This window comes from Setaria viridis, chromosome 1 (genome assembly GCF_005286985.2).
Source record: "Setaria viridis chromosome 1, Setaria_viridis_v4.0, whole genome shotgun sequence".
Taxonomy (NCBI): domain Eukaryota; kingdom Viridiplantae; phylum Streptophyta; class Magnoliopsida; order Poales; family Poaceae; genus Setaria; species Setaria viridis.
The window spans coordinates 27,262,358-27,287,130 of NC_048263.2; the positions used below are offsets into that span (position 1 = coordinate 27,262,358).

At 44.4% G+C, this 24,773-nt stretch overlaps 3 protein-coding genes across 3 annotated transcripts; 2 read left to right on the forward strand and 1 right to left on the reverse strand.

Moving 5' to 3' along the window:
• Positions 1-3,450: 3,450 nt before the first annotated feature.
• On the forward strand, positions 3,451-7,448 carry LOC117835060 (immune-associated nucleotide-binding protein 9). The gene is made up of 6 exons (XM_034714412.2): positions 3,451-3,615; positions 4,677-4,936; positions 5,852-6,120; positions 6,249-6,413; positions 6,480-6,599; positions 7,026-7,448. Exons 2-6 carry the CDS (start codon positions 4,714-4,716, stop codon positions 7,236-7,238), a joined length of 990 nt encoding a protein of 329 aa, XP_034570303.1. The 5' UTR covers positions 3,451-3,615; positions 4,677-4,713; the 3' UTR covers positions 7,239-7,448.
• A 3,660-nt stretch (positions 7,449-11,108) lies between these two features.
• On the reverse strand, positions 11,109-12,191 carry LOC117855301 (putative cyclin-dependent kinase F-2). Its single transcript, XM_034737614.1, has one exon. The coding sequence runs from the start codon at positions 12,189-12,191 to the stop codon at positions 11,109-11,111; it is 1,083 nt and encodes a 360-aa protein (XP_034593505.1).
• Positions 12,192-19,947: 7,756 nt separating this feature from the next.
• LOC117836705 (uncharacterized) lies at positions 19,948-22,830 on the forward strand. Its single transcript, XM_034716185.2, has 6 exons — positions 19,948-20,090; positions 20,296-20,349; positions 20,845-20,918; positions 21,965-22,082; positions 22,188-22,246; positions 22,589-22,830. Exons 1-6 carry the CDS (start codon positions 19,950-19,952, stop codon positions 22,665-22,667), a joined length of 525 nt encoding a protein of 174 aa, XP_034572076.1. The 5' UTR covers positions 19,948-19,949; the 3' UTR covers positions 22,668-22,830.
• Positions 22,831-24,773: the final 1,943 nt, after the last annotated feature.

Here is a 24,773-nt window from a genome sequence, read left to right on the forward strand (position 1 = left end):
AAGACATTGGGAGAAAATTATAGAAATAGAGATTGTAATTTTCTGGGTATGACATACAGTCGTGAACTTGATTAATGAGTCATGGCATAAGGTGGCGGCGGCAACAACAACAATACCCTTTCAGTCTCAAGCAAGTTGGATAGGGTAGAGTTGAAACCCAACAGGAGTCACAAATCAAGGTTCAGGCACTTAAATATTTTCCAAGCACTCCTATCGTGGGCTAAATTTTTAGGTATATTCCATCCCTCCAAATCTGCTTTATTGTCTCTTCCCATGTCAATTTTGATCTTGTTTTGCTTCTCTTCACATTATTGTCACGCATTAGGATTCCACTACACACCGGAGCCTCCGGAAGTCTCTGTTGGACATGTCCAAACCATTTCAGCCGATGTTGTGAAATGGTTTGGACATGTCCAAACCATTTCAGCCGATGTTGGATAGACTTTTCTTCAATTGATGCTACCCCTAACCTATCTTGTATATCCTCATTCCAGACTTGATCCCTTCTCGTATGACCACAAATCCAACGCAACATACGCATTTCCGCAACACTGATTTGTTGGATGTGTCATCTTTTTGTATGCCAATATTCTACACCATACAACATTGCAGTATCATGACACAAGGCAGGAACCTCAATTTGCTTGTAATCCGCAACGGATCATTTAACTTTGCGGAAATCCTCCCCCCATCAGGTTGGTAAAAATGTACATATCACAGATGCAGCTTTTCATATCCGAAATAGGACGGGAGCCGCAGGTGCAGTAATACGAGATGGGCAGGGAGGCTTTCATGGTACTTGAGCGTAATATCCCCATGCTATGAGCCTATGAGCGGAGCCTTCCATAGCTGACCTCTTGCTGAGCTGCTTGGGAGGGTTTATTGTTCGGAATTTGATTAGTGAATTTTGATACCTGTGGGCTGTGGAGATCATGTTTCAGTTTTGTTTAAAGCTGATGGCTTGCAATTTACCAAGAGCATGCTGAATTCACAGTATGGACCGTGAAGTAATTTGGTGTTTCTAAACAAAGACTAGTTCAAAGGTTTGAAACTTTGCATACACAACATTGATAATAGCATAGGGTTTAAGCATGCTTCATGTTGGGGTTCTACACTTCTACTTCATGTTTCAAAGCATCGAAGCTGCTTGCTTTTACTAGGGATATTTCACATCACCAAAGCTGCTTTCTTTCGGAGTAGGCTTATCTAATTCTGGTGATATTCAATGTTCTAAGAGCATGAGAGTACTGTATCCTAGGGCATGAAGTCCACTGCATTTAAAGTTTGCGTTAACCATATCATAGTGATGAAGCTCCCCTGAGACGTCGCTGCACAAAGTATTATCATGTCATGAGTAATGGCAGGAAGTTATGCTTAGGAGCAGTCAGCACCATTATTGCTGGTGCCTACAGGTGTATCAGGTTTATATCTGTTGTCCTGAAACTCTAGTAGTTTTGCTTTCACTATAGGGATATAGATTTCATATTATCAAAGGCGCTTTCCTGCACGACGGCCTGGTCGTGGTGTCTGATGATGACTCCTGTGCAGTTGCGCCAATGAGATGCCTGACTCCCTCAATTGCTTTACCGTTCCAATCCTCCGATCTTCCCATCTGCATCTCATTCATCTTGGACATCTGCACCTATGTGTTCACCATTCTTGTGGCATCGATGCAGTGTTTATTATCGAGCAATGAATCGTGCGGCTGGCTGTGCACTGTGGGAGTCCTTCATCCCAGCACACCAGGTACTTGTGTTTTTGTCTGAACCAATTTCTCTAGATTTTGACCAAATAAGGCAATCTTGCCTGCAAGTACATGACATGATTGGTGTCGGTACTCCACAAAACAACTTGAGAACTAATCTTATTGCTGAAACTTTGAAATGTAAAAAAGCAACGTTAGTCTCACTCATTATGTCCAACAATCAAGATTGGTCACGTGCAAATTACCAGATAGCTGCTCGTATCATTTGAGTTAGTAGCATGGATTTAAATTGGGATGTTGTCAACCTGATTGAATGTAGGTATGAACTCGAAGGCAACGCTAGAACTGCTACCAAATGATTTCATTTTCTGCTTCTTTGAATCTTGGTGACTGAATGGCAATTAGTGTCTTCTATATTATTTTTATTTTTATTTTATTTTGCCATGTGATGTGTTCTACTCCCTTCGTTCTAAATTGTAGGTCGTTTTAGCTTTTCTATGTGCATCTAGACATATGTCTAGATGCAAAACGACCTACAATTTGGAACGGAGAGAGTACACTTCTACATAAATTCCTTATCTCCCTCTCATATGTTTTTAGTTACCCAATCATCTGTAGAAAAATCAACAACTTAATTTCTGCATTACAGGAACGGGCGTCTGATTCTGGATGGTAAGGATATGTTCTAACTTAGCATGCTGTGGGGTGGATTACTGATGTGAGCTGGCTGGAGCAAGTTAAAAAAAACTCTCCTGGCTGTTAGGGAACTACTTCTACTTTATTTGTGCAGAGTTTTAAAGGCAAGAATAAAGCACTTGGCCAGGGGAGTGGGGGGTTTGCAGCAACAACGGATCTTAATAGGTGAGCGCGTTTTTCTTTTTCATCTTTCTTTCTTCTCTCAGCGATGTGTTTGGTTGATGAGCATATGGAAAAAAGATATTGTCCAGCGAATATTGCTGATTATATAATACTGCATGCAGGTCTGCACCCAGTCCCATAATCGAATAATTTCTCTTTTTTAAATCGAGTTGTCGTTATGTGACGATGATGTGAGCATTAGTGTGAAACATTTTAGAATGTGTTGAAAAAAGTTCCTAATTTGTTTTCTCATTTTCAACCAATCATGTGACACACTGAACAGTGGCGGAGCTTGACCAAGCCAACAGGGGGCGGCTTATGTTAATTTACCTGCAAACCTTGTTGGAAGTGTTAAAACTACTGTTTGATCAGTGCAAAGTTTGCTACTGTTTGATCATGTTAAATGTGAATATATTGTTTAAGTAGAGGATAAGCCTGTTTGTTTGAGTTGTAGTTTTTGAAATTTTTTTCTAAAAAGTTATTACTGCCTTTTGGTTCTGAAAAGCTTTTAGAAGATGTGTTTAGCTTTCTGAACTCAGGAAGCTACGAGAAACCCATAAAACTGAGTTTTTCAGTTTTCCGCTTTTCTAAACTTATAGCTTTCCAAAAGATGTACGAAAAATTCATTATTGAACTTCTAACTTTTTAGATTAAAAAGCTGCCATAAAACTCTATTTTTTTATAGATTAATGTCATCAATTTATTTGGCAAACCAACCGTGACGTTGGCAAACCGCTTTCCTTGTTTGCCCCGGCAACACGTCCTTGCAGGAATACAAATGCAGCAGATCCGACGGATGGGTTCCACTCCACGGACGGTACGCCACGAACTCCAATTTCCAAACGCGATGCAATGTAAACACGTCAGGAGAACGTCGGCACGGGCGTTACAAGAAAGTCACAGCGGGTCCGGGGCCCCGGGGGAGATAAACATAAACCGACCGCACCTCACCTCACCTCACCTCACCTCGCCCGAGTACCTGAACACGACTCGCGCAGCTACTCCCTGCTCGCCTCCTCTCGCCCGCCGCGCCGCCGGTTCTTCGCAAGCAAGTAATTAGTCCTCCCCTCGATCAGTTAGTTGATTAGATCGGCTTTTGATCGTTATTGTCCGCGAGAGTTCCTCTTCGTTACTGTCAAGTCTACTCCTTCTGGTTAATTCCGCGCGCAATCTAATCTTGATAGATTGGATTGTCGGCGCTATGGTAGATTGGATTTTTTGGGCAACATAGTGTATAGGCGTCTTGATTGTTGATTCCGGAAATTCGTTTATGCACCTGGTGATTAGGATTTAGAGTCACGGTCCACTCTGTGGTTATCGGTGAGCAGCTGGAGTTTTTTTTAGTATGTAATTGATAGCTCTGCAACCTGTGGGATAATCTGTGCTGCATCGTCAGTTTACTCTACCTATGGAGCCTTTGGTGATTGATTATTTTCTTTCGATAGGTTCTTACATTGAAATTGCTCATTCGACCTAATCTGGTAAAAGCTGTAATTTTTGGTGTAGCATGCATGGGATTGTTTTGGTTTCTAATTTATTTGTTTGATAAATTGATCATGGAGCTTTTTGTCGATACAAATTTGCATTTTCCCTAGACAATTTGGTGTAAGGCCTTGTAGGGTAATGGTAACTTGTACTTATCCCCATTGCATATATTATTCTTTTGACTGTATATGATCAAATATGTAGGATTGATCAGTTGTTGCGTTTTGCTAGGTGATATATCATCTCTTATTCTTGCTAGGTGCATTTTTTTCCTGAAACATCAGAAAACATTATAAACAGAAATAAAAAGGTTAATCTACTGAATTTGGACTCTTTATCTTTTATTTTCTTGCTGCACAGGACTTTTGAGCTGAGTGTTTTTTTCCTACCATAACATAAATAAGAAAAAAAGTTCAAGTCAACCTGTGCTGGCTGATTATTTAGAAATTTGACCGTAGATCATTTATGCAACTTAAACTGCATGGACTATACTCGATTCCTAGATTTTTTATGTGGAGGGGCTTTTCTTTGATCAGTTCAATTTTTGCTTTTTTGTTACAAAACTTGAATGTGGTCCCTCATTTAAGATAACTGGTACCAGTCCTGATGTCCTGATTTCCCTTAATAGTTTTGTAAGGCGTAAGGCATTACCATCAACTCTTGCAATGGGTGGAAACCAGTATGACGATGACTGGGTGTTGCCCAGTGCTGATATCACTCTTGTTCTTGTTGGGAAACTTGGCTGTGGAAAGAGTGCAACTGGAAATAGCATCCTTGGACAGGAAGTATTTGAATCAGAATACTCCCATGTTAGTGTTACTAATACTTGTCAGATGGGAAGCACCACCCTGCACGACGGCCGCACGATCAATGTTATTGATACACCAGGTAAGAATTCCCTGTTTGATGTTATCTCTGTCTGTTCAATCTGTTGGCTTTTTGGCATTGTGAATTTGAGATACCTTTATTTGATCTTGTGTTGCATGTCACTCTTACCTTCTTTTTTCTGGTTATGTTGTTATGATTAATTGATTATCGTTTATCATAGAAGTATCATTATCATTCATCCTTGAATATGGGAAATTAGTATGTTTATTCTTTGGGTTTTGAACTTTGTAATTCGCATTCAGTGGAGAAGCCATCTGCTATTAATGCAGCATGGTATTGTATAGCGTGCTGTTTACATGTAGTTCCGTTCACTATCATTTATCTTGATAAAAGTAGAAATTAGCTATTTCATATGAAGAAGTCCCACAGTTACAATGCATTGTCTGTCTACGTGCCATCAGTTTTATGGGGGGAAAAAAACTAGACCAACCTAGGAGGATTTTATATATTAAGAAGAAACCCAAATTCTCCTCGACCAGGACTTGAACTTGGTCTAGGTGTACATCCACACCCTCAACCAACCGAGCTAGGCTCAGCTATGAAAGTCGCAGACTTAAAATGCTTTATGAACCAGAAGGATTCACAGGTGTTTATCTTACATGGCATAGCATAGCATACATCATATTAGTTATCCTTCCTTTGCTTTCATAATCTATCAATTCATTGCATTCTTTCATGTTCAGAAGTAAAAATAACCTTACTATGTTATGCTTTATATCTTATATATTATATATTGTCTGTTCTTAGATATGAAAAATGTGTGTAATACTACCTTTCAAAACCAGAGAATCATAGATAGTATTGCTGTTGACGATCCTATTATATGTATAATACTTAAACACGCACAATGATCAGTCTCTCTCTCGCATCTGATATCCATGATTTCTTTTGGCTAATTACTAAAATGTACTATAGGGTTATTTGAAGTCAAGGTTACAACCGAGGATGCTGGTAAAGAAATTGTGAAGTGTTTGAACATGGCTAAAGATGGGATACATGCAGTTCTGATGGTTTTTCCTGCCACACATCGGTTTTCTCAAGAATCTGAAAGTACAATTGAGAGCATTAAGGCATTCTTTGGGGAAAAGATTGTTAACCACATGATTTTAGTTTTTACATATGGAGATGTAATTGGTGAATCTAAATTGAAGAAAATGCAAAATAATGCCCCTGAGTGTTTGAAGGTTACCTTTTACTCCCTTTTTCTTTCTTTTTCTAATGCCATGCCGATATAAATCGATTTCTCACCTCTTTTTCATCACCTAAGTCATGAGCTTTTGTGCAAAATAGTAATGTATGTTTTGTTTAACAGAAAGTTGTTGAGCTATGCCAAAACAGGGTGGTGCTCTTTGATAACATGACCAATGACCGAAGGCTCCAAGAGCAGCAACTTGACAAACTGCTTGATTTGGTGGACTCAATTAGTGCAAATAATGGAGGAAAACCATTTTCAGATCAAATGTTCACTCGCATTAAGGTGATTGGATAAATTTGCTGATATTCAGTAGATTTTTGTTTCTCATTTGTCTCTTGTCTTGTGTAGGAGGTGCATGATAGAGAAAAGGAGATGCGTACCATTGGATATTCTGAAGAGCAGATATCTGAGTTGAAGAAGGAGATACATAGAACTCGGGATGAACAACTTGCGCACATAACCAGCATGGTAAGAGCTATATTCAAAACCTTATTTCAAAATTTAAGACTTATTTAGAATGGCTTGCTATTTCGGTTAATAGCATTGGACACTCGAATGTGCATGAGAGTCAAATATGGGCAACATGTGTAGATTCTAGAACCTCAAGATCTGTTTGAACTAGCGTTGGCTGTTGGATTTTCTTGGGAATGTCAACTTTATTTTGTTAAACTGTCATCAATCTTAAATGGCTGAAAGCCTGGAAGTCATTGCTTGAGCGGCATGAGTGCCGTTTGCTTCTATTCTGTAAACTCTTTCCTTATTAATCGAAAGGCAGAGCTCTAGCCATTTTATGTTAAAAAAAAAAGAAAGGGCGATTGATTCTCTACTCATATGACAATTGGATGCTCTGAATATTGTTCTTACGAGTTACTTGCATTGATTTGGTGTTCACAGGTGGAGGAAAAGCTAAACTACAGTGTGGAGAAGCTGCAACAGCAACTCATGGAAGAACAGAACGCAAGGCTGGAAGCAGAGAAGGTGGCGCTCGAAGCAAGAATGAAATCAGAAGACGAGATCCAGAAGTTGAAGGAGAGCCTCAGGAAGGCTCAGATGGAGAACGAGGAGTTCCGGAGGTTGGCAGCGGAGCGCAAGTGTGCTATCCTCTAAGGAGTAGCCGCGGCATCTGGGATTTCCAATTTTCAATGGATGGAGGGCAGATTAAACTTTTGCTACCGTGCCGACGTCTCGTATCTGTACATTATTAGTAGTATATCATCACAGACACGCGACTAGTCAGCTGGTGTTCTTGCGAATATTAATACATCTAATCTATATTATCGTTATGCTTGTTTGCCGTGTTCTGGGCGGCTACCTACAGTGCATGGTGATTGATGAATGCCAGCCATATGCTTTTTTTGTTTTTTTGCGAGTAGCCATATGCTTTTTCAAGGCAGTGCCGCTTGCAGCAATATGTTTTGACAGCCAACAGCTTTGTCTGCTTTGCACCACGGTGGACCAGGCTGCACAGCAGGGTGGGCTCACTTGTGGAATTGTTTTCATTCAGGGCCCTTTTTTCACCTGTACTGAGGCACATGTAGCCCAAACTGCCTTCCACTTTATTAGAGGGAACAAATGTCTTCGTATTTGCTAATACTCTATCCGTCCCAAATTATTACACTCCGGGTTTGTTAATAAATCATACTTATGTATCTTTAATCAAATTTATTAAAAGATATGATATTATTTATGATACTAAATTGGTTTCCTTCAATCTGCCGTAAAATATATTTTGATACTGAGTATACTTTGTATGATATATATTGTTATAATTTTCTATAAAGTTAGTTGAAGTTAGACAAGTTTGATTCAAAACAAACTTAGAAGCGAATATGATTTTAAACGGAGGGAATACACGAATATGTATTTGGGGCAAAGCAAGTGTGAAATTATGCACGTGAAACACAAAACATATTATCAATGTACAAGGCTACCGTGTGGGCTCAGGTCAGTGTTGGCTAGCCAACAGCTGAAATTGGGCTACCTTGTGGGCTGAGATTGCCCTTTTGTTTCGGTTTGGCCTTTTAGAAGAGTAACGGGCTTTGGTTTGGCCTTTTAGAAGAGTAACGGGCTTCGGCCCAAAGGGGGGAGATGCAACAGAGACTCGGCTTCGCTCCTGGCCGACCATGGCCGAGCTCCTGCCTCCTGGAGTCCACGCCGCCGACGGCACGAGCAACGGAGCAAGGACGGTGGACGGTGATGGACGGGAAGCAGTGGAATCCTCACGATATGGGTAACCCATCTTGCACCAGCGGTCCGCCATTGTTAACCATCGAACGCCCCAAAAATCCGTAACGGAAGAACACGAATAGACTCCAAGTTGCAGTCGGAGACGCAGTGCTGGTTCCATGTCGGAGTCGGAGGGTTCGGAGGCACTGCGCGGGGTCTATGAGCCAGAGGGCAAGGCCAGGAGGCCAAACAACATCGATTGCTTAGGACTTCTTAACAAGGTTTCTTAGCGCGCGGCGATGCGTACTCATGGCGCGCGGTTCCATCGAACGCTCCAAATTTTGTATAACTTTTTTCCTAGCAACAATTTGGATGATAAATTCGGTAATACAAACTTATACGCGTAAACATTTATCATAACTTTAACTTATACGTACATACAATATTTACTTGTATAGAAAAATAATTGAAAAAGAAAAAAGAAAAAAACAGGTCAGCACATAGGCGGGCTCACGTGGGACCCACTAGCTGCTGCGTCGCGTGCTGCGAAGCGCTGCAGCGCGCACTGACCCAATATTGTGATAAATAAACACTCCGTACCTGGTAAGGACCTTAACCTACTTCCTCCAACATCCCAACAATGACATCCGGCTCATCGAACATTTCACGCCACAGCCCACAGGTTCACTCCGGGTTTACACATCAGGCAGACACTGATCACGATGCACCAGAACATTGTCCTCCCGGGCACCACCGCCGACCACGCCACCTTCGCTACTTGGAGGCATTGCGCGGCAAGCATGATCGCGAGAGCGTAGAAAATGAGGCGCTGCTGGAGTCTGTCCCGCCTCGCCACGCGGAGGTAGTCGGCGACGCGCTCCCTGTACGGCGCCGGCGCCGCGCCCCAGTACGCGTCTGCCAGCTTTCCCCTCAAGAAGGCAACCTTCTCGTCGTACTCCAGCCACAAGCACATGCCGAGCCTCCACAGCGAGGCGTGCCGCTTCTCGACCGTGTCGGTCTTGGTTCTAAGCACGTAGAAGTGGAAGAAGCGTGTCTTCTTCATGTAACGGTTGCGACGGAGGGACTACACGCTGAAGCAGTTGCTGATGAGAAGGGTCGTGCCAGGGCGGGAGCCAAACAACCCTCACTTGCCGATCTGGAAGGCGAGCCGCTTCTGCCCAATGGGAGCCGTGATCTCCCGTACGCTTGCGCACCTGCTGCGTCTCTCCAACCAGAATGCTCTGTTTTCTACCAGTGTCACCAAAGTAACAACATAGTTCTAAGCCTCATCACCAAAGTAACCACAACATCACAAGCTGAGCTACATCGAGCAGAATTATGTAGTAATGAAAATCCATTAGCTTCGGTTTGGTGTTAATTTAAGAAAAAGCAGTTCGTGATGACTGACCCAAACGCAAGGAAGGATATTATTGATAAGTGATAACCACAGTTTAAATAAGGCTGGTGAAGCTCATGCATTTCACTCATCATCTACCGGCTCCAGTACCAACTACCTAAATTCAGTACGTTGACCCAATGAAAGAATGAAGATAATTTGTTACCCTGATTTGGCTTTATGATATATGTTATTAAAATAAAGTTTTGGCAGACTTATGTAGCACCGAATTTCCGCTTTTCGCTTGAAAATTCTTCTCCGAAATGGATTTGTGGGGATCGTTTTTGTTGCACTAATGAATCATATCCCAGTCCACAGAATATTGGGTGTGGAATTTCTATCATCTTGTTTTTGCAATACTAGCCTATCAACTCGTCATTCCGCCTGGGAGGGAAGTTTGAGATAAATAAGTATTAAAGGCTCATGAAAAACTTAGGACCCAAGCTAATAATACAAATTTTCTTACCTTATTATTTTCTCTCATTTGTTAAATATTCTAACATAATAGTAATATACATAATAGTAATATATATGTACTTGTCTATAGATTTGGAGGTTATTTTAGAACATTTTTATAATGGAAGAGCTATTTTTCTAAGATGTCTGGTGAGAATTAACGTGGAGACTCCAAAAGGAGTATTCGATTACTAATATAAGATAATGATTATGTTTATTATTTAAATGAAGTATCTATGTCCGTGCATGTTAAACCAATATACATTTTCCGGCGCTGCTAGTTCTAGCGTCCGGACCAGGCCGTCCTATTGTCCCATGATGCACCCTTTCTAGCGCTCAAACGACGTCCTATTCTCCCATGATGCACCCTTTCTAGCGCCCGAACGTCCGATGGGAAATTTTCCATCGAACGCTCCGTTGCAACATCAAAATACAACATCTGCAACATCGAAAATATATAGTTGCAACATTGAAAAAAAATAAATATGACGTTTGTTCCTCGGATAGAAAATTTCCGTCGCAACATGAACACTATGTTTCATGCATCATTCATTGTGAAACATGGAAAAACAATAGTTGCAATATCGATGCTTAACTATCGCAACATATGTCGGAGCGTCCGATTTTTCTTCCTCGTGTGGACGGCTGTGTCTTTGCATTACCGTTTTCTATTTAGCCATGTACTAATCGCTTCGGTTACGGTGTACCAGGACCAGGTGAGACCATGAGATGCTTATGAAACGATCAATCAAAATCATTCAATAGCACATAGAAAGGGATTAAATTTGAATATACAGTGCAATTTACATCAACATTGCAAGGGCCGTCAACTCTGCTCTCAAGATTCAAGAAGAGACTAATTTTACATTGCATCAACATTTACATAGCATATACAAAATTACAGATTTACATGCTCTGCTTTGAAGAACTGCATACAAATTACAAAGACAAAAAGGAGTTTACGTTGCGCACACAGCATGCATCCTCCGTCTCTTGGTCTGCAAGGACATCGGCGATGCAAACTCTTCTTTCTTTGGCAGCTCCAGCACGTCGATCTTGTCGAACCATGGGTGTTTGAGCGCCACGGCTGCCGTGAGCCTCTTCTCCGGGTTGCACGTGAGGAGGCCGCTGAGGACATCGAATCCTTCCTTGGACAGCTTCGACTCGGGAATCAGCTCGCGTAGGTTGTTTTCCCACTGCATGTCCAGCTCCGGCATCACCATGGTGGCGAAAGCCGTGGATGAGAACCACGGCCATGTACTGTCATCAGGCGTGCCCGGCACGTCGAAGAAGGCGCAGAGCTGTCCTTCACCGTAGAAGCCTTGGAACAGAGGACTCCCGTTGTTGATGAGCTCTACCATGACGCAGCCGAGGGACCAGATGTCGACGCGCTCGTCGTAGTCGGGCTTCTCCAGCAGCATCTCCGGCGCCATGTACCACAGCGTGCCGGCCGGCTTGTACGGCGGCCGCTCGTCCGTGGACATGGCGAGGCCAAAGTCGCAGAGCTTGACGATGCGGTGATCGTCGCCGACGAGGATGTTGGCGGGCTTGATGTCGCGGTGCACGATGTGGCCGCCGTGCATCTTCTTGGTGCCCGTGAGCAGCAGCCACATGGCGGCGCGCACCGTGGACTCGGGCAGCGGCGGGCTCCCGCGGGGGCGCTGGCGGAGGAGGTCGTGGAGGCTTGGGCCCACGCACTCCATGACGAGGCTGAGGTCAAAGGCATCCGGGCGGCGGACGACGCCGTGGAAGCCGACGACGAATGGGTTGGCGCCGCCGCCGCTCGCCTCCTTGAGGAAGCGCGCCTCGCGCAGCAGCGCAGCGTGCCCGCCGTGGGCCTTGCCGACGCGCTTGATGGCGACGATCCGGCCCGTGGCGCGGTGGCGAGCCTTGACGACCGCGCCGAAGGCCCCCTCGCCGAGGCGGCTGATGTCCTCGTATTGCTCCACGCTGCCGACAGCGATGCGCCTCCTCTTGAGGCCGGCCGGCCCCGCGGCGGTGTGGTTGCGGACGGTGACGGTGGGCTCTACGCAGGCGGCCATTGCGAGCGGAAGAAGGCGAGGCGGCGGATGGATTGCTCGTCCTAGGCTGTGGAGGGAGAGGCGACGTGAGCAGGTCGAGCGGACGAGGCAAGTCGAGTATTTATGATAGGACTGAATCCGACTGGAGTTGACAAACATCGTTGCAACCGCCGGATGCGATCCGCTGATGTTCGAGCCTAACTAGGAAAGCTTCGCATCGGATGATGGCGTGCCCGTGACGCATATCTCTCGGCGCGCTTGATGCCTTGATCTGCGAAACCAGGAGCGGGCACATGGCCGAATCGAATTAGAAGGTTCAGTTTGCAGATTCGGGAAGCTTTAACATTCAGTTTGCAGATCGCTCTTCCTCTCGGCCTCAGTGATCATTGTTTGAAATTTCTTTGCAATGTCTGAAATTCTGAACTGTAATATAGTCTCTGAATATTATGGGGACCGATTAGACAATGTGCTTCTGCAGCAGATACATTACTACAAAATTTGAAGTTGACCTGATCCTACAGCAGATACTTGCAGGATTTTGCTCTGAAACTTCTTACTCCACTAGAAACTGAAGACTGAAACTCTAGGAGTGAAGCCACAAGGGGAGAAAGTTCAGTTTAACGCAGAGATGAGTGCCCACATTCCCAGTTTCTCTGCGTCACTTCTCTCTTTGCTAGTTTACAGGACGCCTTGTTCCAGATTTCTTACGCCAACGTCACCGGCTCAGGCAAAAACATAATTTGCATCTGAATTCTGTTTAAAATTGATCTGCCTTATGAACATACAAAAGATTTAAAATTGGTACAGTGACCAAACTGATCTCTGTTAACAACAGTACTGATCACTTTGAAAATGGTGGTTTCAAATTTGCAATATTTTCAGGAGTTCTCTGAACCTCATAGAGGCACTCCTATGATTACTAACTGGCAAAAGGTACAGACTCGCTAGCATTTTACAGACTCAATTTTACAGGAAAGACATTTTCAGTGCTTGATCCCTCATGCGAAACCATTTGCTGCACTTGGACTGCAACTTTGTCTGAAAGAGCTTTCGCTTCCAATGTGGCATGCACATCATATACGTACTGACTGACAAGAACACAAACAAAATTCAGGGCAATGTCATGCACTTCAGTTGTTTAACAAAATTGCAGAGCTACTTGCAGTTCCCTTTCCCTCCACATTTTCTCATCCGGTTTGGGATCGGCAAAGGCAGTATTAAACTGCAAATCGACTTCAAAACCCAAGGGCACTTGCGTCAGGTGCATTGGAACATTATATTCCATTGGCTGGGAGCCTAATTCTAGTCATCATCTCACTAGGAAAGAAACTAGTTCTGCAGTTGATTGCATTATCAGCAATTAGCTGAGTTGGTGGTCACATTTCTGGGACTCATCCACGCAGGTGAAAGATAACAGTGTTCTGGTGATCTAACTCCCATGTGCACCACAGCCAGGAAACATCAATTAAAAAGTCTAATTCTGGACTAGACGCCCATTTCAAGCAATGAGAAACGAAATATTGCAACTCGTGCATCATGCTTAGAACTGCATCCAGTTAACACGAGGAAAAAACAACAACGTTAATTCCTGCATCGTTTCCACAATTGCACCTGATGAAACTAGTAATCCGGTTGGAACCGAACAACTCACATAGATCAACAGTAAAGGCATGATTACATCAACGAAGAATCAATCATTGAATCAGCAGAAAAACCTAGTACTACGCAAGATCCCCATGAACAGTCAAGAATACAGGCAAACGACCGATCAACTAACAGCCAAAGCAAACAGAGCCCTACAGGCTGCTGACTCCGCGCCGCTAAAAAACCAGGTCTAGCTCCGGGAACATGAAGCAGAGGGCGGTGTAGGCGTACGCAGCGGCCACCCCGGCGAGATTCTCCGCGATCACGAGGTAACTAACCGTGGGCCGCGTCGACGAGGCCGTCCACGCCCGGGTGATCCAGCAGGATGTAGGCCGCCAGCAGGGCGCAGAACACCACCAATATGAATGCCAGGATGACGACGTTGAACCACAGGTCGCCGCTCCTCCACCTCCACCTCCACCTCCACCTCGGGGCTTCCGCGACCACCACACCGCCGGGAGCGGCAGCCAGCGCCGGAACCACGACCGGCCGACGACGCGGAGAGACCGGCGCCGCAACCACCACCTCCTCCTCGACCAAACCACTGATGGGATCGAACTGATTGGACACGCCCGTCCTCGCGGGGATCGGGTCGCCCAAGAGCTGCCCGTCGACGCGGTACGCCGGGAGCGTCCCTACGGCGGGGACAACGAACTTCGCCGGCGCCATGAGAGCGGGCGACGGGAACCGGAGAAGAGGGGCAGAGGTCCAAGGTGGTGGGCTGTTTGCTCTTGTGGCGGTGGTGGTGTTTGTGCAGAAGAGGGACGGCGACGGGGACGGGGGTTATATAGGGAACGGTGGGCGGTGGATTTTACAGCGTCTCGTCCGACGAGCAGCAAGAGTTTACCGTCTAATCTCCACTGACTAACAAAGTGACCCCATCATTTCATTTCAACCACGAGTCATTTCAGTTTCACCCTCCGGTGCGAGGTGAATAGTTCGTTACGTACGGCTGCCGCCAGGCTGGCTATTTCAGAGCACGCCGCTGCGACACGACGCCTAACAGAAACAACCACCAGCCCGTCGGTCGAACACCCACCGAGACTAGAGAAGTAGAGAGATGGCTGCGCCGCGCGCCATGGACGGTGCGAGTCCGGGAGCGGGCGCTCGAGGCGGGGGGCCGTTGCGACCACGCCCGTGGGCTGCTCCGCGGGGCGGTGGCGCTCCTCGCATTGCCGATGCACATCGCCGACGCTCCGGCCGGGCGCGCGCGGGACGAGCTTGTGATCGCCGCGCTCCTCGACGCGGGCAGCGGCCTCGCCTTCGCCGCGGCCATGACGGCGGTGGCCGAGCTCCTCGCGCTCCGCGGCGCCGCGGCCGACCCGAAGTACGACTACGGCGTGCATGACGTGCACGCACCTCTATCCTCTGCAACTGCCTCACCGGCGCGCCGGACAGCGTCGCTCTGGCACAACGCGTCATCCCCAAGCAGCAGGCCGTGGCGCGGCGCGCGGAGGGCGAGTGGCCGGCGGCGGCGTGGGCGCAGCTAGCGATCTCGCGGCGAGAGGCCTCCATCGATGACCTTGAGATGCGGCTCGCTCTCACACCAAGCTCCCGGCCGCCAGAGCGTTCGAGCCGTGTACGCGATCAACGCCATGAGGTGGCGCACTGGCGCGGGCACATCGGCCGCGGCAAAGCGCCGCTGGTTCATCCGGGGCATCCCAGCGCTGGAAACTGCGCAAGAATGGACCCTTGTTGGATGCTGCCGTGCCAGAGCCCAGATGTACGCGCAAGAACGCCATGAGGGCTCCGACGCAGAGGCCTCCGAGAGCGGCGGCGGTGGGGATGCATCGGCTGAGCCTGACTCTGAAAAGGCGCGCCGCGCTGCGCCGCGGCGGGTGCGGGGTGCGGACTAGCCGTGCGCTAGGGAGACTGGGAGACCAGTTCATTCAGACGTGCGGTTGTTCTTGGTTTGCCGTTTGAACGCCGTCAAATTAGCGCCAAAACCTGATGAGCATCAGCATCGGAGCGCTGGAGTCATTGCATATTTGCATCAAGGCTCGGGGCGAGCATAGGCAGAGATGGAGAACTGGGATGGAACAATTCCATCTCAATATATCCCTTCAACCAAATACTACTTACAAATTTTGTACGCGAGTTGTTACGGTCATGATCTTATGATTCGCCGTCTAAGCGTTTAGAGTCATCAGATTTGATGACGAGGGGGCTAATGAGATATTTAAAACCATTTATTTGAGTAAGCACAAGTTCTACGTGCACAAATTAAGGTGGGCTAGTAAAGATCGTTATGTGGGAAACACAAATTCGTGTGGCCGTAGAAAAGAAAATTGACCGTACGGTTCAGCCAGTTGACCAACTTGGTCAACATGTGTAGCATTATTGCTCCAAATAAGATCAAAGAGTATTGACTTATATTGAGTTTTAAGAACAATGATGATGAGAAAGAGAAAAGGTTCACACATCAATCTAGCATAAACCAAATTTGTCAAACCTACCAAATATTTTTAAAGACAAAACCTACACTCATAAGCATAAAATCAACCCATGAATAGACGTGGTGTGCGTGTAAAAAATCTATCTAAACTGAACTACACCTCGAATGTTTTTTTTATTTGAGACAAAGAACTCGAAATTCTAGTCAAAATTCTAGGCAATGTTTCACACTAGTACAATGCTCGTTAGCACGCTACGGTGCACCAAATACAACATAACTTTTAAAAATTCAGCACATGAGGAGATAGTTTAAGGTTAACATCAAAAGGGATAAATGAAGAGTCATTTAAATATATGTGAACTAAAAACCATTTCTGAACTGAAGTTCTAAATACACCAAAATCTCAAAGCCCAATCATGATGTTCGCTTGAAGCAGATGGAAGTATATGTGTTCACTAAAATTCTTAAATTAAGGAAGTAGCAGTTCCAAGAAAAAAATCAAAGTTAAATAATCATCAATACCCCTAACAAAGAAAACGTTACGACTCTCTTCAAATACATAGTGAAAATACTGAATTAACTACACTCTTGATATCATTAGTGGACAACTATCGTGGAACATATCCTCCCTATACCAGAAACTTGATAGCCAATAAGGAGTTATGTTTCACAATCAGACAAAAATATTAAGTAATAGAAATATCACTATTAGGTTTAAAACTAACGTCTGTGAGCATTTTCTAGTTAATGTCACAATCTGTGCACAGTGGAACTTAAAATGAAAAATCAAGGGACTAACTAGAGTATGACAGGTTTTCTATCAGGAGTCCTGAAAAACCTGAACTTAAATTGAGACTTGGAAGTGGTTGCAGCCTTGCAGCAATGCCAATTCTAATGGGATTCATTTGTTAAGAGAAGCTATGCAAATGAACATTCTTAAAGGGAAAGAAAAAAGCTACCTTGATTCCTCTGTGGCAAGGTGGCTCCAGTACCTCCGATCATCAATACCGGTAATAGTCATCGCCTTTGATGATATACTGATGCAAAGACCTCCCTTGTTCTTCAGAATCCAGAATTCCTACAATCGACAACATGAATGCCTTTTAAGCAAAACAAACAATTTAAGCAAACAGAAGGCCAAGAACAGAACCGATAGTCCACTTCATATGAATATGGCACGATAGCAGATCGGTCCTAACAAAATACTGACTACATGAATAGTTACAAAGTGACAGTTGATGGTTCTCTTGAAAGAATTGAGTTGAATAGTCAAAACTATTAGCATAACTTGTTCTCTATTCCTGTCAGTTGTGAGGACATCTCCTGCAATTAACTGATACTATGCAACAAGGTTGTATATCAGGGGCCACATGAGGTTTCTTGCATTTTAGAACACCAAATGAGGAAAGGGTACCTGCACATTTTTCTTTCCACTATGTGATATATCCGGCCTGGTGCATAAAGCCTCCTTGGATCCTTTAGCATTGCGTCCTCAGGTATACATGTATCCCTCAAACATCTCAAACATAGGAGGCACGGCAAGCTGTTCAAGAAGAGAAGCTTAATTTCAGACTTGCTTGAGCCCAGTAAGCAGTAAACATACTGATACATAGCTACAATATAGCTAGCACAAACATTAACTGAAAAAAAAAAGAAAATTAGATAAACCACCCCCAGGTACAATAGAATTCTTTGATAGGACTGACTGTCAATGCAATCATGATGTTCATTAGAATACCGCACCTATACAGGGTTATAAAGTTTTAAAGTATTTTATAATCATGTCTAAAACATCTTCCTCATGAACTAAACTGGAGTGGCTGAGTCTTCATAGTTGAACTACTAACGGTAGTAGACCAAAACAACATTACGATACTTTTGTTTAGAATGACAATAAGATACTATGTTAGTATGTTAAGGCCTATTAACATTTTTTTTCCTAGCAAAGCATGTCAACATAGGTTGTAGCCTTCTTATTAGGACGGAGAAAATATAGCTTCTAATTTAGCCATTGGACATTTATGTTACTCCTGTCAATGTTCCTGTAATGCTTAGTATCAGCACGCGGTAATTTAGCGAGATGATTATACAGCGAATTTTAGAAACGTTAGGAATTCTCTTCTGCTCATTGTAGCAAACATGCAAAGGAGGAGCGAATTGAAATTTTCATACGGAGACAACGGCGTCGCGCTCGACGGTGTGGTGTGAGTAGTATTGCGGGGAGCTGAGGAGTCGCATCGCGTCGATAGGGGATTGGGGGCTCCTCAAAAACGCGGGCAAGGGGGAGGGCGTGGGTGCGGAGGTAGGCGAAGGGGTAACCAAACAACGTGAGTCGTTGGATCTGAGTGATGAGAGAGAAGACGATGCCAGGAAAGATCTCGATGGTCCATTTTAACTGAGTTGAATCCTTGGGTGCACAAAATCGTGTGAACGAAGGAAAGACTATCTCAGTGGGTGAAATTAGCCGTGTGGACATAGCAAAGAGTTAACTGGTGGATTTAGTAGGTAGATAGATGAGCCTACAGACACCAACACTACATGGGTGATGTTGCTGGCGTAAATATGATGTAGTGCAAACCATCTGTGGAATCCTGAAAACTCCCACCATAGACTGTCAGATCAGAGATCTACGATGCAAGCAGCATAGTTCCTCGTAACATTTTTCATATAACCCCTCCCTTATACTGTATGCCACCTACTTCCCCACATTAATATCTAAGTGTAATAAATTCAATCGTGCAGTTGCAACTAGCCAATGATTCAAGTTGCAATTGGTCTATACTCTAAGTTGCAAATATTGTAGACCACATGCTCCCCTGGTCGCATTAAATTGGAATATTCCTAACTCAGTTGGGAGTAGCTAGTCAACATTATTTGCAACTCCAAGTGTAGATCGATTGCAACTTGGAACATTGATCAGTTGCAACTGCAGGGTCACATTTATTGCACTGAGACAGTAATGTCGGGAGGTAGGTGGTGTACAGTATAAGGTGGAGGGTTATATGAAAAATATTAGGAGGAACTGTACTTAGCTTGCACTGTAGATCTCCAATCTGATGGTCCATGGTAGGAAGTTCCCAGGATTCCACCTACGATATGATTTGCACTGCATATTCTCCCGATGCCACTTCCCTTCATTTATCTCCCTTCATTCCCTATTATTTCGATATCTCCTCACCACTAAATCTACCGTATTCCTAGATCATTCTACCACCATCACAAACCATAGGCAGGGCCACTATCCGCGTACAACTCGCTCTCTGCCCGCTACAACTACCTCGCTGACAAACCACCGAAGACTTCCTCCAGCCTAAATCCAAAACCCTAGCTCTAACCTTAAACCTAAAACCGTTGGCAGAGAGTGGAGTTGAAGAAAAAAAAAGGAGGAGAAAAAGAAAAGGTAAAGAGCTGGGTGGGGTGGCATAGCACATTGATGATTAGGCCATGTTGGAGCTCTCTTGCGCCTCGTTTCTTGCAAAGCCCATCTAAGCAAAGCCCGGCCCATAATAACACACTCCAAATCAACCCAACTATTGCTATGACCAATGTGCATCGAGTGGGGTAGTTGCTCCTACTGCGAGAAGAGATTTATCTTTGTTCGGAAATCCTCCGACTTCTCGACTGGGCGCGGCGTCGATCCTCCGCCTGCTCCTTGCCGGCGACGTGCGAGGTCCTCCCTTCACTCGCAGCAGGGGGAGGGAACACGAAGAGGGGAGCTGAGCGGAGAAGAGCCGGAGACCATGGACACGATGCGCGGCGCGCTGGAGCGGGCCAAGATGCTGGTGGGCATGGAGGTCGACGAGGAGTCCGCGCTGCCGCCCCCCGAGGAGCAGTCCTTCTTCGACGACATCAACCGCCAGTGCACCCTCAACACCACCCAGGCAAGCACGCACGCACGAACCCCCTCAGCTTACCCCTCCTCTCTTGGATCCGGCGGCCGGCGGGCCATGTCTACCCGCAGATCCAGCCGCGGATCTCGCTAGGTGGCCGCTTGTCTCCGCGGGGGTCGGCGAGGAATCGCGGGAAAATCGCTCGAGCAATGTGGTCCCGCTGTCTAACCATGTCTTGCTGACTTCTTGTGCGCAGAGGCTCTATGGTTTCGCGATTTGCTTGGCTGCCGGCCTGACATGCACCTTCTTGGTGAGTTCACCTGGCCTCGCTGCCTTTTGCTCTCAGTTCAGGGCGACGATATTGTTTCTAATTAGTTATATAGCTGAAATTGGCATTGTTCTAAAGCACTCTTACGATTGTTAATAAGTCAGGCAACTAATTGAAAGCTCTAGCATTGTCCCTAAGCTCTTCTTTTTATTTTCAAAAAAAGAAGAAGAAGTTCCAAGTCTCCTCATATGATCATGTTTTTCCTTAAAATAATCTGTGGATATTAACTCAATTATCAGTATGGTGTTAGTAATATTCAAGGAAACATACAACAGCTAGCATAGCAGTCCTCAGGATATATCCATCATGATAATCTAGCATGACTGAAGGGAAATCACAATGCAATTTTTGTTTCGTTCTCATGATTGCACTTGTATTCATATATTTATACCTACCTAGTCTGTTATAATTATCTTATATTTTCCCACATTCAAACCCTTATGGATTATTTTATATTTTTCATGTCCATTGTTCCAGTCAATGCTTGTTTTCTTCAATCCGGTGAAATTTGGGGTAACATTCACCCTTGGCAACTTGATGGCCCTTGGAAGGTCTGTTTCACAAGCTGTCAAAATTCTGCTTAACATATATTTGTTTCTGCTTTGGATCTTGGTTTTCCGCCCAAAACCTTAGGAATTTCTTGATAGTTGCCAAAAAGAGAGGTGAAAGATACCATCCAGTAAAATTGAGTCGATGCACAAACTGTTGGAACTCAAACGAATATGAGTAGCATGGCGTATCTCAAGAATTCTGTGCTTAATTATGCGGAAATTAGGGATCGGAACCTATATTAGGCGATGTCATTCCCTTCTAGTCAGTGTAGGTGTTGATCAGCTGGGAGAACCTCCTGGCATCTGCATTGGCCTTCAAGTCAGCAGAGCACTCTTCATATTGGTTTGGAGGTGGTTTTGGGGGGTAGCTGGCTAATGACATCATCGGATCCCTAGAGCAGCTCCCTCCCTCTTAATATAGCGCTAACTGCCCTGGGACCTAAACGTTTTGTGTTTCGTCCCTCAATCAAAACTAACCCTTAATGAAATTCTTTATATTTTTGTAATTAGACTGCCATCAGGGGTTAATTAGCAATTGTGCCTTTAGGGGGCTAACACATAACAGTTAGGTCTCAGGCCAGTTTATAACATTTAAATTTAAACTAAACTATTCTTAAGAAGTGTGCGCTATCCATGACCCAATTTTAGATCAAAGAATCCGCTAGCATATCATTAGCTATTCCTCTACCAAATTATATCTATTCTGTCTTGGACACCAGAAATATCAACATAATGTTTAGTTTGAGAACTAACATTGAACTGTTCATATTACACCTGGGTGGAAAATTAGTACAGCCCTTCACTCTTCATATCTGTATCATGACGCTGCATCTGTTTTTCTGGCAGACTCGAAACTTCTTGAACTATCTTGTAACAAAAGTTGCCCTGCTAGATACTATTGAACTTTGCCACAGTAGAATAGCGTATGTTATCTGATAAGTCTATGCACACGCTGTGTAATGTGCTTGCTAACTTTCTCTATTATTTATTTATCTATGAAAGGTTCTTTGTCATGTCAACTAATGGAGGGATCATTTGTTTGGCAGTACAGCATTTCTTATAGGCCCCAAAAGGCAGTTTGATATGATGCTTGATTCAGTGCGAATATATGCCACTGCTCTATACATTGCAAGCATCATAATTGCTCTATTCTGTGCTCTCTTGGTAAGTAAAATGAACTAAGCCCTAGCATAATTGGTGAAGTTTTATAATTTATATGTCAATGCAAATAGTATAATAAAGTAAATCACACCTTTCTGCCCTAAACAGGTTCACAGCAAGCTGTTGACTCTGCTGGCCATCATTTTGGAATTTGGTGCCCTTGTTTGGTAAGTTCAGTTATCCTTCAATGGGTGAATTTAAACATATCTTTACCTTGCATGATGTCTGCCAACCACATTTCTTCTACTTAATTCTAAATTTGTTGCCACCTTAAGCACTAGTACTAAGTATCATTCCCAGTCAGACACCACCAGATGAGGTATCAGAGCGTGTATATCCACGATATGAGCAACCGGAACTTGTATCATGCTGAAGAATTGCCTTTTCACTTTTTCAAGAGTGCGCAGACATGTTTAAACATATAAAGGAGAGCATCTTACAAAATTAGTGTTGCATGAGCATTTGGGACTTATGGACAAAACTGAAGTTTCAACTGGTGGTGCGTGCAGGTACAGCCTTAGCTACATACCTTTCGCAAGGTCGATCGTGTCCAAAGTGATGACATCCTGCTTCGACACCGATTTCTAGAGCAAACATTGTTGTCTGCCGGATTTAGAAAGATACTATCTGTAATCTAGCGTGTACTTCTGACAGATGAGGAGGGAGTCACCTCACCACCTCCAACAGGGCAACAGGCTATCTTGTAATCATTAATCAATGTGAATCTAGTTGTGTGCATTTCTTCATGCTAGACTAGAAGATTGTGCTATTGTCTGTTCTCCCCCTTCCATGCATTTACACGTGCAATCCGCGCCTCAGTTTGTTTGGGCCTCTCTTCCATCTGTGCAGCGCTCGGTGCGTTCACCGTGGGTTTGTAGAACAACATTGTTGTATCATTTGCTGAGTAAAGAAGGTTCACCGTGCAATCCTGTAGCATGATATGCTTTGACCTGCAGAATGCCGTTGATTTTGGAGCCTTTGTTACATCACGACGATTGACGACTCACGCAATCTTTGGTGCTGCCTTTTTTTTTCTCTCTCCCAATTACATTCACACTCGCTCAATCAGCATTCATAACTAGTACGCACCTAGCATATACGAATTTCAGCTGAAATCGTGTTAGTTACGGACCCGCTCAAATCTAAATCAAGCACCGACTGAATACAAAACACCAAATGCCACCACTACTGGGTGGGCTGGATGTGCCACGCCACCCACGGGCCCCAGATAGGCCCGCCAACAACTCTCTCGGCCTATAATATAAGCCCATAAACAATATGGCCCAAGCACCGTCCTTGACAAATCGTATCTGCAAAAGGGTTAGTAAATTTGCACTCGGCGGGCGGCGGCGGTGATCTGATCGTGAATTTTCTGGGCTGCTAGCTTGTATCCAACCTATACTGAGCAGTGATCTTGCAACGTTTATGTTTGCTGCGTTTACTTGTTCTTTGCAGCAAATGAAGAAATATGAATGTGAAGTCATTACTCATTAGCTGTTTAACAAACTTCAAACGCAAACTTTGCCTCCATAAAGCTGTTTAGAAAGCATGCAGATGCTATTACTCTTATGTATGCCCCAAACCTAGTTAAAAGGTCACCATGGGTGCAAAGAGATATCTAAGGAATCGATTGGTACAGATTTATACATGGCATGCGCGAATTTCTAACTAGTAACTGCTAGCTAGGGATGATTGAGGCCTGACATGGTAATGGTACTACTACCAAAAAACGCCACTATGGTCTGTTTTAAATCTACATTGCATTAGCTTAGCACATGAATATTCTGACTTACTCTATACAATGTTGAGTACATGATCAAGGCTATATCTTTAGCAATTGAGGCATTACCTACTGAACTACCCACTCTAGTATTGATTTGAGGGACATGGTATGACATTTCACTAACTGCATTTCCCCCCTTAACATGCTTGTCCTTGTTCGTTTCGTTATCAGATTGTTTGGCTGAAAGAATTTCAAACTTTTGAGGATAAATCCAGCGCCATTAACCTTGATACTGGTCTTAACGAACTGCTTGCTACGATGATCAAGAAGTATATCAAGCCTGATCAGAAATTAGCTGTTGGAAGTCTTGAATATAAGAAAATAATTGAAGAACATGGTTAGTGTTGGCTTCCCTTGTTTGTTTATGACTGTGAAGTGTGAACAATTCTAGGCACCAATTTTGCTGCGGATTTTTCAGGGAGTATCCGGCATGTATGATGGTACCGTGATGGAGCTGATGTGGGGCCTCAAGAATTGCATGCATTGTTTAGTGCCTGGAGAGCTGACCAACAAAAACCGCCCCGTGATGAGTGAAGGAATGAAAATTGTCCTGGATGAATATGGCTTTGACTAAAGAACAGAGATGGTGAGCCCATCGCCTCATGTCGCATGTCTTGAATCATGGATGAAGTGCTTTATGCTCTATTGCTCCCTGTCATATACTCTTACACTTTATGTGCACTTTTAATCCTTGATTTTCACTGGACAAAGTATTTCGATGCAATATTTTTACAGAACATTTTGCCATTCGTGTTTTTTTTTCTGTTAGTAATGTAGAAATGCTCTTTTTCCAGGTTAATGATGATATTATTGAGGTGGTATGGCTCGTGTATAATTGTGATTATTGTGTGGATAAACATTCTGAAACGTTGCATAAGGCTGGTAAAGTCCTTAAAAGGATATCTGACATT